General features: G+C 41.5%; 1 protein-coding gene across 1 annotated transcript in view; it reads right to left on the bottom strand.

Annotated features, from left to right (window-relative positions):
• The window catches only part of CPVL (carboxypeptidase vitellogenic like), a 99,200-nt gene that overhangs the window by 64,239 nt on the left and 19,169 nt on the right, over nucleotides 1–15,792 (bottom strand). Inside the window, 4 exon segments of the mRNA XM_060305477.1 lie at nucleotides 1,412–1,478; nucleotides 6,742–6,821; nucleotides 8,233–8,291; nucleotides 9,274–9,388. Of these exon segments, the coding sequence (XP_060161460.1) occupies nucleotides 1,412–1,478; nucleotides 6,742–6,821; nucleotides 8,233–8,291; nucleotides 9,274–9,388 (321 nt within the window).

Below are 15,792 nucleotides of genomic sequence, written 5' to 3'. Positions count from 1 at the left end.
TTGCAGAGACCACTCCACTACGTCACTCAGGAATCTGCTCAATTGTCTCCTTACCGAAGAGACTTTCTCTGACAATCTTATCCAAAATAACACTTCCATCACTCTCCAGCCCTCACCCTGCTTATCTTTTTCATGACATCTTTTTTCAGACATATCGCTGCCTGACCATCTGGTACATATTTATTTCTTTCATTATCACTGCTTTCACCTCTGGAATGTACGAATGCAGGGAATTTTTCTGTTTTGTTCACAACTGTACTCCTAGCACCTAAGAATTTTTGTGTTCTCAAAATATTGGCTGCTATACATTTTTAAAATAACCTTAAATTTAAAAGGATGAAAAATAGCAAACCTTAAGATTGAAACCAACATATGCAAATGAACTGTTCATTAAATTGTAACATAATCACCCTGGAAAAAACCAGAATTAATTCCCTGCTAGGGCAGGGAAAGTACAAGATAATCCTATAACTTATAACTAATTTGTGCCAAAGAGCAAGGAAATGCTCAAAGGATAACGGGGACAAACGGGGACAATGTGTCAAAAGGACACAGGAGCCAGCCTGAAGGGTTCCCATTGACCAAATATAGGAAAATACAAGCATCAAAAACAATAATGATATCAATAAAATTTAACACAGCAAACAGAATTTACAATCCATGAGTCCCCAGTGATATTTTTAAAGTACATATCAGAGAAGAGGAAGAAGGAAAGATGTTCTCTACAGAAGAATGCCAGATGATATCTAAAGGAAGATAGATCAGAAAAATCACCATTTTATAACCCCCAGTATAATAACTGATTCAGACAGGAATCATCAGTGGATGCTAGAACTACTTGGTGACATATTTGGTGTGTGTGTTGGGGGAAACAGATGTTCACATGGTCTCAGATTATTTATTAATTTCAAAGGGAAAATGGTACCTTTTCAATGGTGAGATCTGGCAGATACCATCTTGACTAAGTGACCAGTAATGGAACAAAGATGTTATATGCCTTCTGATGTGATTGAATAGAAAGTAAACAACATCCTCTATGTAGTGTTCTTGCCAAATGTTTTCAGTGAATCTAAGCATTGGAAAAGAGTCAGACAAAGTCAGAAATGGGACATTCTACAAGGCACCTTGTCTAGACTCTGGATAACCATCATCACAACTGACAACAACACCAACAAAGACATGGTACTGAGACATGACAACCCACTGTGATATATGAATCTTTATTGGGCACTGAATTTTTAAATCTATGCTATGGAGGACATCTGCGGGATAATTGGAGAATTTTTTATATGGGTTGAATTAATATTGATGTGTGTGTGTGTGTATACTGAATGAATAAACCACAAGTGTCATAATATATTTCAGTCCTGAAGATGTTGGAAGCATGCAAGAAAACATGACTTCAACTCACCTCCCCAGTGGCATAAAAGTCATTGTCTTTATAGTCAGAGAACAACTGGAAAAACTGAGTAAGTGCACTGCAAAAAGAAGAACAACAATAAAAATCACACGGAATCATGCTATGCTACACAATTTCACCCTTGGACAATAGGCTTCACATTTGAGTTAAGATACTATTATGCTATAAGTTCCTGTAGACATTTTTTCAACGTCTCATGTGCATAACACTCCATACTCTGTGGATGGTTAGAAGAATACTTGTGGGCTTACTTTGTGATACTCAAAGTTGAGACAAGTGAACATCAACACTCTGGGAAGGTTTCCAATTCCCTGGGTTACCAACTTGGATCACCCACCTGTTGAGGGGACCCTTGAGCAAAGTGCTACAGGCTTTCACCTATTACTTAGCAATTTGTGGAGTTAGTTCTGCAAACCTTATGACCCCATTAATCTCGGGTTGCGGTGAGGTAATGGGAACCTTAGTTGCTTACCAACCTCTCTCTGTGGGGAAGCTGAACATTTCTATATTCTAACGGGGCTCCCAGCATTTCAGTGTTTTAATAACCAAAGAACAGAAAAGGTGTAAAATGACTGTAGTCTAAGGGAAAACCACCAAATGGTCACAGACATTGAAGTAAATGCACAGTGGCCTCCAGGGTCAAAAGAATCACATTTAGGAAAGAATGCCAACAGCCACCTTGGCAAGCTGAAATAGATTTAAACAGCCTCCAGAAATTATTTTATAATAAGCAAGAAAAGGGTGGATTATTGAATCATTCTCTACTTGAACAAAATCTTTCAGAAAGGAAACAAAAACTTGTGAAACTCAGAAGCTTTATGAATGTTTTGACCCAGATTGCAATGCCTGAGAAGCTAGGCAGGGTTTCTGTTCCAGTTTCCTGCTGAGGGACTAAAAGCCGTAAACCAGCCAGTGAACATGAAAGGCAAGGAGGCCCTGCAAAACCAGGAGAAAGAGAAAGTTCAAGGGTCACCCAGAGGCAAAACTGGGTCATTACAATCACTGTGATCCTGGAAATACTTAATTTTCAAAGGCTTCATAAAAACCCACCATTAAACTCTACTGTAGAGTTTCAGTTTATTTCTCTGTTTATTATTTATAGTAACTAAAATCTTTGTAGCAACTAAATCTGGGAAGCTGCATTATACAGCGTCCATGTTTGTGCTGGCAATGAGCTAGCTTTAGAGCTGATATAAAAATAGGAGTTTATTCTCCAGCCTTCCCTCTCCAAACTTCAGGCTAAAAACTGCTTGCCTTTCTCTCTGCCTGCTAGTTGGAATGGCAATAGACATTTTAATATAGTAAATCTGAACTAAGCCTTGTGCTTCAGCTTAAAGCTTATTTCCTTAAAGAATTTGTTGGAGGATTGTCAGGGCTGCTAGATTTAGCAAATAAAAACAAAAGATGTACAATTAAATTTGAGTTTCAGATAAACAACAAATAATGTTTCAGTATTAATATGTTCCAAATATTTCATGCGACATACATAGATTAAAACATTATTCGTTGTTCATCTGAAATTCAAATTTAACTGGGCACTCTGTATTTTATCCGACAATCTTAGCTGAAGGAGATAATCTCCTAGGTTGCTTCCAGCCTGAAAAAGCAGGATTATCTAGCTGAAGTTTCCAAGGCAAGGTCCCACTTGAGGAAGCTATCACAGAGATTTAATTTCACAGTAGGATATGAACAAAAATTTGGCTAATCATAGCAAGGCCTTAGTAAGTCTTTCTTAAATGGGAACGAAGAATAAAATAGATAAATTTAGTAAGTTGCACATACATATATCATTTGCTCATTGAACTGTGTTTTCATCAAGGACTATACCATTATGTGGTGAAGGGTTGTTTCAAAATAATATCTAGAATAATGCTCACATAAAATTGCAAATTTTAGAAGTAGAAATGCCAAAATACATAAGGCATAATACATGCACGTGTGTGTCCCGTGCACTCCATGCATTTACTCAGGCACAAGCGCCACATGGCACACAAGGCATGCCTCTTCCAGGTGTTTCCATTTGACGACCTTGCTGGCATTGCGCCAAGGCCTTGTCAATTTGAGTCAAATCTTAGTCAAAGGCTACCTGGTGGCAGAAAGGTACATTAAAGGACAATAGGATGAAACACAGATTGCAAGGGTGAATGAGTAGGAGAAAATACTCCTCAGATAATTTTTTTAAAAAGGAAGATGGGTTCAGGGCAGAGAAGATAGACGTAAATGATAACGCATTAGAGATCCAAAGACAACCTTGGACTTTGGTCAGCTCTAGTGGAGTCAGGGTCATAGTAAATACAAGACATCCAGGAGAACTGAGGTTAAAATAATCTCAGCAGAAGCTCCGTACCAACAAAAGCCAAACAAGGTATAGCTTTTGTTGCTGACAGGCTGAAAGCAGCACAGCAACAAGAATCTCGGTGGTTTCGTTCTGTTGCATCAGATCAGGAGCCATCCTCTGCATTCATTCATTCCACTTCTAGTATGGCCAGGCCATGATCTCTGCCTGCACCCATCACGCAGTATTGTTCTAATTAAATATATGAAACTGTTTCATAGTCATATTGCCATGAAGCTTTGTTTAGCAATACATACTATCTCCCATGCAAACCAATACGTGGAATAGAATAGCAGCATTTCCGTCTGGCTGCTAAGAAGACAACTTCAGGTACACTGGGAGAGTGGGGACTGGGGAGCTTGCGTACTACTGTATCAGCAGCACTAGGAACCATGTCGGGCACATAGTAGGCAATCAAAAAATAGTGGTACATGCCATGGAGTGGCTGGGCCCATGAGCCACAGCTGCTGAGCCTGCGCGTCTGGAGGCTGTGCTCTGCAACGGGAGAGGCCACAACAGTGAGAGGCCCGCGTACCACAAAAAAAAAAAAAAAAAAAGTGGTAGAGGGAGAGTGGCACCAGCTGCTCTACTCCAGTTAGAAAATTTATTATTCTTTAGGAAATTTATATATTTTTCTAAACCAGAGAGGCATTGTGGTCCTAAACACATTCCAAATAGAAAAAAAAAAAATTTAAACATCTTGTTAGTGAAAAAGTTTCACTTCCAAACACAAAGAAAAGCAGCCTAAATGTGAATGTCAAATGTCTTTAGGAGTCTCCTTACAGCCGTGCACTAATAATAGTGAAAAGGAATTGGATTTTCAGAAAAAAAGAAAGATGGTTTTCAAAGGGAGAAAAAGAATGTTCTACTCTTTAAACCAATAGTAGACAATTTATAGGTTTCAAAGCGACCTTCTTATTCCAAACACCCATCTGGACAGCTGGAGAGAAGACTCTAGTCACAAAGGGAAACAAATAGTGCAAACCATAAAGGAAACAGCTGAAATCAGTTTTCTGCACTACTCTTGATTAACTACTTTCCAGTTCTAAGAGCCTGAAGCAAAAAGAACTAAAACAGCTATAAACAATGGATGCTTTGAAATAGGTTCTCTTTACATGTCTTGCAAGAGGAGATGAACCACATGTCAGCAGTAAATATCCACTCAGAGGGTCAACTGGAAGCTGTGACCATCTCTGGGGGAGGGGCAAGAGAGCCAGAAAAGGAAGGGCAAGGGTGCAAGGCTCGGGCTTAGAGGGGCTGATGCATTTCTTTAATACAGACCCTCCGCCCTCAGGGTGTTTGCTAGTTAAACAACTGAGGTTGTTTGGATTTAAGCCAAAAGAGGGTTGGAGTAGGAGGAGGGTATGGGGGAGTAGGTTTCGATCTGAAAAATGAGAGCTCACAGTCAGTGCTAAATGAGAAAGACATGCCGCTTGAGTAAACTTGTAAAAGACAGCCGGCAGGATTATGTCTGTGGCGGGGAAAAGGAGGTGCCTGAGCTGCGGGCAGGCAAGAGACTCCTGTCAGGATCTGGCTAATCTGCCCCCAGGACCCATTCATTGTATCTGCAAGCAGAAGTGTGCGTCCTATCCAGCCCGCCTAGAAACTGAATGCAAGTGTTAAAATAATGGGACATGTGGCAGATGAAAGTGTGCAAGACAGACAACAACCATATCATTTTCTGGGGCAGCAGAGAAGAGAGAAAAATCTCTGGGAGAGAGGCCGGAAGTTCTTCCTTCCTCTCCCCCACTCCCACCCCTCCCAGCCATTGGCCTTGGGGAGAAAGAAGAATAAAACGGAAAGCTTTTGTCAGAGATCAAAAAACTCTGACTCCTATTAGATTCACTTTCACTTTGGGGATTGGTTGGGTTTGCTCACCAAGTAATTAGCAGAATGAGTGTTTGGTAAAAGTGGGGGGCAGGGTAAAGGAGCTAGTTAACTCTTCCTGGCCACTAGGATTCTTTTAGTAAATTATTACAATGCGTAAAGGGGTGCCCTAGTGATCTGAAAGAATCCAGGACTTGGTCTCTAGTAATAATTTACAGACTGAAAAAAAAAATGTGACCGAATAAGAAAGGTCACTTACTTTAAAAACAAGTACTAAAAAATAGCTATAATGAATGTAAGAAAAAGAAAGGAAGACATTATACGTATACTGTTTGATCAGGCTTACAACGTCACATTTTTCTTAATTTCTTTTTTAGTAAAAGAATAATTTTGTAATATGAAGGGAAAAGAGACTTGCTAACAAGCTGAGCTTTCAGCCTGGAAAAGGCATGAAGGAGAAACACAAGAGTAAAAAACTGCATTTTGTGAAGGCCACAAAAGGAGGAATCCTGGGAAAGAAAACAAACAAACATCCAAGATGTTGTTTCCTGGCAAGAGCGGAGTTCAATATAATGTTGGAAAGCAAGCAGAAACCTCTTAGGCATCTAGGTGAAAGGTTGGAAAATCATCTTTGGTTGAACAATTCTGCTCTGTTTCCATTGTTTTTCAAAAGCTATGTTTACAAAATTAAAATTATGCCTTAAGATGTCAGTTCTTCTTGCTACTTTCTCTACTTTCATACTTATCAATGATAATGTAATAAAGTGGAAAATAGGCCGTGTGCGTGTGCGTGCACACACACACCTCACATAGAAGTATTCTTAAAAGATCTTCAGGAAATGGACTATGAAGACCAATCAATAATACTTCTAGGGCTTCCCTGGTGGCTCAGTGGTTGAGAGTCCGCCTGCCGATGCAAGGGACACGGGTTCGTGCCCCGGTCCGGGAAGATCCCACATGCTGCGGAGCGGCTGGACCCGTGAGCCATGGCCGCTGAGCCTGTGCTCCGCAACGGGAGAGGCCACAACAGTGAGAGGCCCGCGTACCGCAAAAAAAAAAAATAATAATAATAATAATACTTCTACTACTGGAAGAATTTTCCTGTTGAAATAGAAAAACGTTTGGTCTGAAGAAGGCTGAAAGAGTCAGGGCCTTTTACCTGTATAAGTCTCGTGCCACATCGTCCTCATCCACTGCATATCCCTGGAGATGTTCAGTAAAACTGAAGCCTGTGCCCACCTGAAGGTGAAATAAATAAGCAGGTATAAACATAGAGAAACACATGTCCTGCTGAGAGATACCACCTGGGAAGGAAATCAATCTTATTCCAAAGGCCATGACTTTGACCTCAGATTTTTGCCATCACCCACATGCACTCAGCCGTCCTCACAGGAGGATGCTGCATGTCACCTAGGTCCCCCTTCCCTCCTCCAAGCCCAAACAAAAGAGCAGCGCAAAGCTCTGCCCTGAAGTCAGTGACTGAGCTGTGCTGATCCTGCAGCGGGGACCCTGCCAGATGTTGCTTTAAGAACAAGAAATTCACCTTTCCTGGCTCCTGCTACAGTATCAAAAGACCCCAAGTTGTCTCCTCTCTGAAACCTGGAGGGTGCACTGCTCTGCCTGCTAAGAAGGAACTTAGGCTGGAGATAAAAGATAGTTGTGTGTGTGTGTGTAGTTATTTTTTCCCATTTCTTTATTTATGGGAAATATGGCCACTAAGCCCCTTCACCTTCAGCAGACAAGGGGCTTTAAAATAAAGATTAGCTTTAAACTAATATTTCCTTATACCTAGAAGTTCATGGACAACTGAGCTGTAAATCAATAGAAGAAGCTACTACTTATTTTGGGTCAATAATATACATAAGGAATGCACCCCCTCCACACACACCAGTTGTAAATATTTTTGCTTTTGTTTTTTCTCCAAACACCCAAGAGAACAGGACATTTAATTAAACTTTTATTTAAATATGGTATTATAGACTAGGAAAAAGGATGGTTGACAAAACATGGGGGAGGGCAAGAATGTTGGACTTTTTTCTCCCTATTTTTCTGTTTTATCTTTGAACCAACTGGGAAATGAAAGAAGTTAGAGGAATTAGTTAGAGGACAAAGAAGATACTCCCAATCTGCAGAAGCTGACCCTAAAGTTACTTTCCTATACTGCAGTTTCTAGGATTTAATTTCATAAGAACTTCCCAAGGAGAATTCCACCTTTTGCTCCCCCTGAGATGAGGCATTCTGTTCACTGTGATAAGTGACGGGGGCCAGTGTTGACTTTTTATATCTAGAACTCAGTTTGAAAGATTAGGACTTCCCATACTATATAATAACCCATGCTATAGCGAAACCCATATCATCAGGAGAAAGAAACTAATCCCTTATCTTGGATGGTATAATTCAGTGATCAGGACATTTTATAAGATTAGAAATGAGGCAAGGAGAGAAGGCAGCAACTAAAATTCCCAAACTTGGATGTAATGATACATGTTAGAAAAGTTAAATTTCAAATGTGTTCTTTAAATAGACAATTATATTTTAAAAAGAAAAAAATTAAATCTGTATTTTTTTCTATTTCTTAAATGTACTTAATGAAAGAAAAAAGACAAGAGGGACCAACACTGCCATTTCACAGGAGCCTGGGGATACTCACTGGATTATCAATGTAGAGCATGGAAAATATAGTGGTCCAAGGAAAGTCTCTGGCACGCACTAGCAAAGCAGAGAAGAGGTTTTAGACTGGGTCATTAATAAAACATCCCATCTAATGCCTAGCTCTGGTTAGGAGCCCAACATGCCTACCTGTCCTCTTCTGGTGAGCGAACCCTTGGTGTCCCTCTGACGTTGCATTATACTCTCATAGTAGGGAACAGATACCGGCACCTTTTTCTTCTCCCCTCCTCTCCTTTACTTTTCCCAGAACCAGAGAGTTTCTACATCTAAGATGAACTTTGGAAACAAAACCCCGTGCAACTGGTTCATGCAGAAACACCCATCAACCAGGGATGGAATAAACCCATCTGCCCAGTTGGGTGAATCATCCTTAATGTCCAATTCTCCAGAATCTGCTTCCTCTCATCCAATGCTGAAGAGAACCACAACTTCAACAGAATTGTGTGAATATACTGAGTCACAAACTGGTTCACCCTCCACATTCTGACCCAGGGAAAGTAAACAGTCTCCCCTCCCCACCAAAAAAATGAGATGGAGGTAAACCTGGGTTAGAGCTGGGTGTGGTTCCTTCTCCATTCCTTCCTTCATGCCAGCCCCAGCCCTCAGTATCTTGCTTCCAAGATATCCGATCATTCATGTGACTGAACCGTACAGTGTTCAGTTCATGTGAATAACTAGGGATATAATTCCACCCATTTGTCCTACGCAAAAGGGCTTACCCAAATACTAATAAATACCAACTGTTTTCACAAGCCCGGATTGCTTGAGTCAGTAGGAGACTGGCAGAACAAAGCTTGGAACCTTTCACCCAAATTTTAAGGGAGAAAGCAGCCCAGCCAGGACACGCACCCTGGTGGCTCCTCCTTCTTGGACAAACGTTGCCAGAAAGTTATGTTTTTATAATCTGGAACTGTAAAGCTATTACTAGTGGCTCACTGTTCACTCTAAGTTATTTCTAGAGCAGATATAAGGTTCAAATGAAAAACTCCCCATGGGAAAACAGAGTCCAAGCAGCACTTACCGGTCATGTTTCTTGTGACAATATAAGGTCCGTGTTCCACAAAGAGTCCAAACATGGATGAGCCTCCCGGCCCTCCCTGCAGCCAGAGGACGACTGGAGCATTCCACGGATCTATCTAGAAGGGACAAAGAACCCAGTGACTAAATAGAGTGCTAAGGCTGCAGAATACATCCAAGCAAATTTACCCCAACCCTCCGTCTCTCACAGCCTTGACTCATCTAAGTCTCATCAAGCCTTCTCAGACCCCAGTGACCACTCTCCACTGTCATCTCTTGTTGTTTTGATTTAGTATTTGTTTCATATGCCGGTATCTATCTTGTGCAGTTAAGTCTTTTCTCACTAATGGCCATAAAAGCCACAGATTGTAGAAGCTTAGCCTTTGTGTGCCCCTAGACACCCAGCATACTGTCTAGGGCACGGTTAGATTTTTTTAAAGCTCTTTAAACTTTCTGGGGACTCTTCCATTTGACCAACATATTCCCAAAGAGGCACAACAAAGAATCCATCCTCCTCAGTGACAATTTTCCCCTTTCACTGAGAGCCCAAATTGCCTTTCTGATTTTATTTACAGAGAAGGTGACCACGGAGATAACAGGAACTTCATTCAACATGATGAAACTGAGAAGAACAGAGAGAGGCCCTGAGTCATCTAGTCCATGCAAACAATAGCAACAAAACCCTGAACGAGGTATGGATTTATTTAGGAGATGTGGCTGATGTAAATAAGGAAAGGTCACTGGCAGGGTTGGGATGCTGGAAATGAGCCACTGGTAGTGGTCAACACCGTCACCCCTGATGACAGAGTGGTCTTTACTTCTTTCACGCAGCACCTCGCGGGGGTCGGCACCACGCTAGGAGGAGGTCCTAGCAGAGCAGTGAGTGAAAAAGACAATTCCTTGCCCTCTTCAAGCTGACATTTCATTGGAAATACTGACAGTAAATGAATGAATAAATACGAGGATTAAAGAGTGTGGAGAGGAAATAAGGGTGATGTTAAAAGAGCGAGTGAGGGCAAAGAAAGAGGCATTTCCTTTGGACACAGTGATCAGGGAAGTTCTCAGTGAGATCCTGAGAGTGAAATTGAGACGTAGAAGCTGAGAAGGATCCAGCCACAAGGAGAGCCAGCGAATGATACTGTAGATGGAAGAAATCCTCAAGACAGAGAAGAACTGGGTGGGAGAGCAGTGAGCATGGAGGTTGCCTGGCCCTACGTGAAGCCTTGGGAGCAATCTGAAAGAAGCTCCACTTGGTCTCCACAAGGCTCAAAGCAGAACCTGATAGTGAGTCCTCATTGGATGTCATGGCTCATCTGATGTGCAGTCAGTCAGGTCTGGCAAGAAAGGATCCTACTGCTTCAGCCCAAAATGAAATCCTGCAACCTCTTACTTAGCCCAGTCACACAGAGACAAATCAGTGTTGCATTAGAAGGTCAAAGTGGATTGGCTCATCCATCTGGATGATGTGAGAAGGCCGTGGGCAGAAGGCAAGACGAACTCAAGGGGAGGGGATCTGGCACCCACAGCCAAGAACCTGGAAGAGCTGATTCTACAGGGTTCTAACCATGAAAACAGCAGGGACAGAGGGATTTCTCTTATCTAGTCACCAAATATCTACAGAGTCCTTTGGCAGCTTTAGGGAGGGGTCAAGGGAGCGGGCTGAAAGAGTGGCAGCGGTCAGAACAGCTGTGAGCTGGAGAAAAGCCTGCCTAGGAGGGGCCACCTGGGATCCACTCTCCAGTGTTAAGGAATTAAATGAGATAATATAATATTTGTAAAGCCCTTGGAGCAAAACCTAATGCATGATAAAAAGCACATTAAGCACGAATGATTATTATAACTAAGGAAGCAGGTAGAAAAAGTTGGAGCCCAGAGTCAGACTGGGAACTCAGATCAGGGCTGTAGCTCCAAGTGTCAGCACAGTGTAATGGATAAGTCTTGTGAGCTCCTGTTCCAAACTGGATTCCAATCTGGGCCACTAGCTGTGTGACTTTAGGCAAGTTGCCTAAGTCCTGTGGACCTCAGTTTCCCCACCTGTAAAATGGGGATCAATGATAGTACCTATGCCATGTGGTGGTTGGGAGGACTAAATAAATTAATTTTCATAAAACCCAGTGAGTGGCATATAGTGCCTGTTCTACAGATGTTAGCTATTGCTACTGGGTTGGCCAAAAGAGTTAGTTCGGGTTTTTCTGTACCATCTCATGGAAAAACCCAAAGGAACTTTTTGGCCAACTCAACATAATAGAAAAATACTAGGAATTTATAGACAGTTTTCATGTAAAACATCTATAAATGAGAGAATAGGAAAAGTGGGTCGTTTGCTGTTTATTCTTGCTCCTTTGGACATCTTCCCTGGTCAGTTTTTCGCTAGTTGGTTCTCTTGCCTCAAGTGTTGCAAATGTCTATAAAGAATTCAAGAGAACCAGGAACTTATAAGTTGAGGGAGAAAAAATTAACATCAAAGCTGGACTTTTAAAGCCACTGTAGGGAAGCAGAGTGACCCTGGAACTGGTAGCCAGACAGGTGCTGGTTCTACTTGGCCACGTAATAGCTGCGTAATCCTGGGCCTCAGATTCTTCCAGCCCTCTGCTGCCTCGTCCATCAAAGGGCAATAAATGCTCACCTCACAGGCTTGCCCAAGGACCCTAATGAGAAAACGTATCATGAAATGATACTGTCAACTCTACTGTGCTGAATAAATATAACTACCTCTGCCCTAGACTGCCTGGCCCCAACTGTGTGTTTTGTTTGAACAAGTGATTTTTATCTCCCCTCCAATCCGCTATCTTGCTATTCAATATCACTCCCCAGGACCACCTTCCACTTGTATTCACTCAGCAGTAGGAGAGTATTAGAGGTGGAGACAGGATGGAATCTAGATGGAAGTAGTTCCTGCCTCCCGGGCGTGTGAGATACTGTGAGTCCATCCATTCCAGTGGACCTCCAGCCCCCCACTTCCTTCCTATCGTGCACATTAGCTTCTAGAAGCCCTGGAGAGCTACCCATGAGCCAGTGGTTCTCAACCTTGGACACCCATTAAAATAACTCGGAGAGCTTTTTTTTTTTTTTAAAAAACTACTGCTTAGGCCCAAATCCCAGAGATTCCAATTCAACTGGTCTGGGGTGAGGCAGGCACCCGTCTGTTTTAAAAGCTCCCAGGTCGTTAAATGTACAGGCAGGGCTGAAAAATCTGTGAGGGTGATAGAGAGTTTGCCCTCTTGGGTGCCCGGGGCCCTCTGATCTCCACCCTATCCTCCCCTGCTTTTCATGTCCCTTCCTGTGACCTGGCACAATGATGGGACCTCCGGGCTCTCAGAAAAATAGGCTGACCCTGAGAGGCCACACTACAAAGTCAAGTCTAACACCTCAGTGCCAAACATCTTTATTATGCGACTTTGAAGCACAGGACACTGAATTCTTGGAATGCTTAAATAATAGGAGATCTGCACACACCCCTCCAACCTCAGCTGACCCTGCTCCTCAAATTTACTTTCCTGAAGGAGGTGAATGAGCTCAACAACCTCTGAAGAAGCTCATTTTTTAAAAGAAAACTCCACGCACACATCTTCTTACTCTGATGAGCCAACGAACCTGTGAACTAATACTACCCATATCTGGAATGAAATGCAAAAGTCAGATGCTGGAAAAGAAAGGTTCACGTGTACATCGCAAAAAGTTAGTTATAACACAGCCTGCGGACTTCTGTAATATGCTGTGACATCACAATGTCATGACATATAACAATAATTATGTCAATAATAATGGCATAAAGTTATTATGTGATAATTCCTTGGGTGATATATTCAGCTCTCAGTTGTGAGAATGAAACCCTTCTCCCACTCGCTAACCCCCATTTAGGAAAGAATAAAAGTAAATGAAGACAGCCTGAACAAAACCACACTGCAAAACTTAGGATCAAATGAAGTAAGAAACAACTGCTTTACTTCATTTACAGATTTACAAAATTCAGGACTTTTAAAGTACTTATTATTTTGAAACTATAATTCAAGACTGTATGAAACAAGAGAGAGAATGTGTTTATTTTTGTCCAAATTTTGAAAAATTTTACTTAAAGCTTTTCATATTATAAAGAAAGTACTTATTCTTAATTTTTTTCCAAAGAGGGTATAAAAAAATTCCCCCTTGCCCCACCAATCCTATTCCCTAGAGATGATCATAGAAATATTTAGTCTTCCAGATTTTTCTCTATACTCCACCTCACCTCCCCACATGTACATATACACGTATCTTACAGATGTTACATATGCGATATACACAAGCACTTTTTTTTTTCAAAAATAGAATCAGGCTATACATAATATTCTGTATTTGCTGTATTCACTTAACAACATGTTGTGGAAATGTCTTCGTATCAGTACATATTATCATTTGGCTGAATAGTCCGACACTCTGAATTTACAACAATGTATTAATTCATTTAACATATAACATGAACAGGCATTATTCTAGGGCTGGGGATTCAGACCAGCTCCACTCATGGACAGGAAGGATACTTAATGATTAAGAGCATAGGTTTTGGCACCAGACTGCCAGGGTATGAATTCTAATTATGTAATTTTAGAGCTGTGTGACCTTGGGCAAGTTACTTAATGTCTCTGTGTCTCAGTGTCTTCTGCTTGAAAATAATAATAATAATGTCTATCGTACAGGATTGCTGTGCAGATTCAGAGTTAATATACGCCCAGCAATTGAACAGCTCCTGACATGTCTACTTAAGTGTTAGCTCTGATTACTTTTCTGGTAGGGTGGGAAGACAGGTAATAAATAAATAAGCGGGTGATATGAAAGAGCAATGGAAAGACGTTAGATTGAACAGGTAAAGAAGTCCTCTGGTGATGGGCTAACATTTGAGCTGAGACCGGAAAGGTGAGTAATCCCCTATTGATAAAAATTTATATATTTAATTAAAAAGAAAATAAAATCTCTACTAATGACATATAGGTCAGAGTAGTGTAGCAAGAACCGATGATCAAAAAGAAGGGACAAGGAAATTCTAAATATAAAAGAAGGGACAAAGGAATCATAAATAGTTAAGTGAGAAGTCTTTCTAACAACAGAAGGGCGGGCACGCAGGTCCCACAAATCTGCCCTCTTCTTGGTGAGCAAGAAACTATGGCTTTGCCTCAGAAGTCCTTTCAATTCTTCTGGTGACCCCTGGTGGCCAATTCAAGAACTTGGACATTCCTCCCTCAGGGTTTGTTCCTAAAGGAACAGCCCAGAAGGAGGCAGGTTATCTACTGTTTTTTAGATCCCTACTGAAGTAAATTTCAGTCTCTCACATTAGTGGATTCCATTATTTATTCACTATGATAGTGAAAAAATCTACCCTATGCCTTAATAGATTGTCATTCGAAGTAAGTAAAACATTTATTTGGTTTAACATTCTATACTTAAAGAGATTCTTAGAAACACCCAGCTTTTTCCTTTCTCCTTGCTTCTAAGTGAGCGTAGAGGAGACTCAATATGGGAACACTAATGAAATGAAACCAGTACTCAACCCTCCTGCCCTACTGCTTCCCACGTGGGTAGCATCCCCTTATGTTCTGAGTCTTCCTTTTCATCCCTGCTCCCCATCAAACCATACCCATCTTCGTTCCGTCCTCCCAGGCCCTCCTCTACATCACGTGGTAGAGATAACCTTCTACTCGGGCCTTACACATAATCACTGAAGTAGTACATTCATACATCAGGGCCAGGGGAGCACTAAAGACTTGCCGATTTCAGTACTCTCAGGTAAAAACATTGTACTTTACACAGAGGACTTGCTGGAGCAACTCTAGGGAATCTTAGGTACCCAACAAGTATTGGGGCAATATTTTCTGCCAATGCCTAGGGCTGGGTACATATTCTAGCCACCCTCTTCCTGAACCCCCAACAAGGAACACCACACTTCGTAAGAGAAAACAGCAACTTAACCACTATAGACTCAAATCAATGTACCACTTAAAATAAGAAGTACAATTAGTAAATTAATTAAGGCTCCCTTCACACTTCTATATGCAGAGGCTGATCATTTTTGGTTTAAGCAATGTGTTCTGTCATAATGGAAGTCATTAGTACCCCAAGTAAATGTTTTGAAATTCCCCCGAGTATGTTTGAATGGACTCGCATTTTGCCACACAGATCCCAGTTCAGCTGCTACACTAATGGTATTAATCAAGACACAGCTTTTTATTTAAAGCAATTGGTTTTTTGCCTAGAATTGCCTAGGTACCTAACAAAATTTTTTAACAGTATTTTTAAATTAATTTATTTATTTTTGGTTGTTTTCGGTCTCCATTGTTGCACGCGGGCTTTCTCTAGTTGTGTCGAGCAGGGTCTACTCTTCGTTGGGGTGCACGGGCTTCTCATTGCAGTGGCTTCTCTTGTTGCAGAGCACAGGCTCTAGGCACGTGGGCTTCAGTAGTTGTGGCACGCAGGCTCAGTAGTTGTGGTGCACGGGCTTGGTTGCTCCGCAGCATGTGGGATCTTCCCGGACCAGGGATTGAACCCGTGTCCC

The sequence above is a fragment of the Globicephala melas genome, chromosome 9, assembly GCF_963455315.2.
Source record: "Globicephala melas chromosome 9, mGloMel1.2, whole genome shotgun sequence".
In the NCBI taxonomy this organism is placed as follows: domain Eukaryota; kingdom Metazoa; phylum Chordata; class Mammalia; order Artiodactyla; family Delphinidae; genus Globicephala; species Globicephala melas.
Note: the sequence above shows the minus strand (reverse complement) of the source record. Positions and strands in the feature narration are given on the sequence as shown.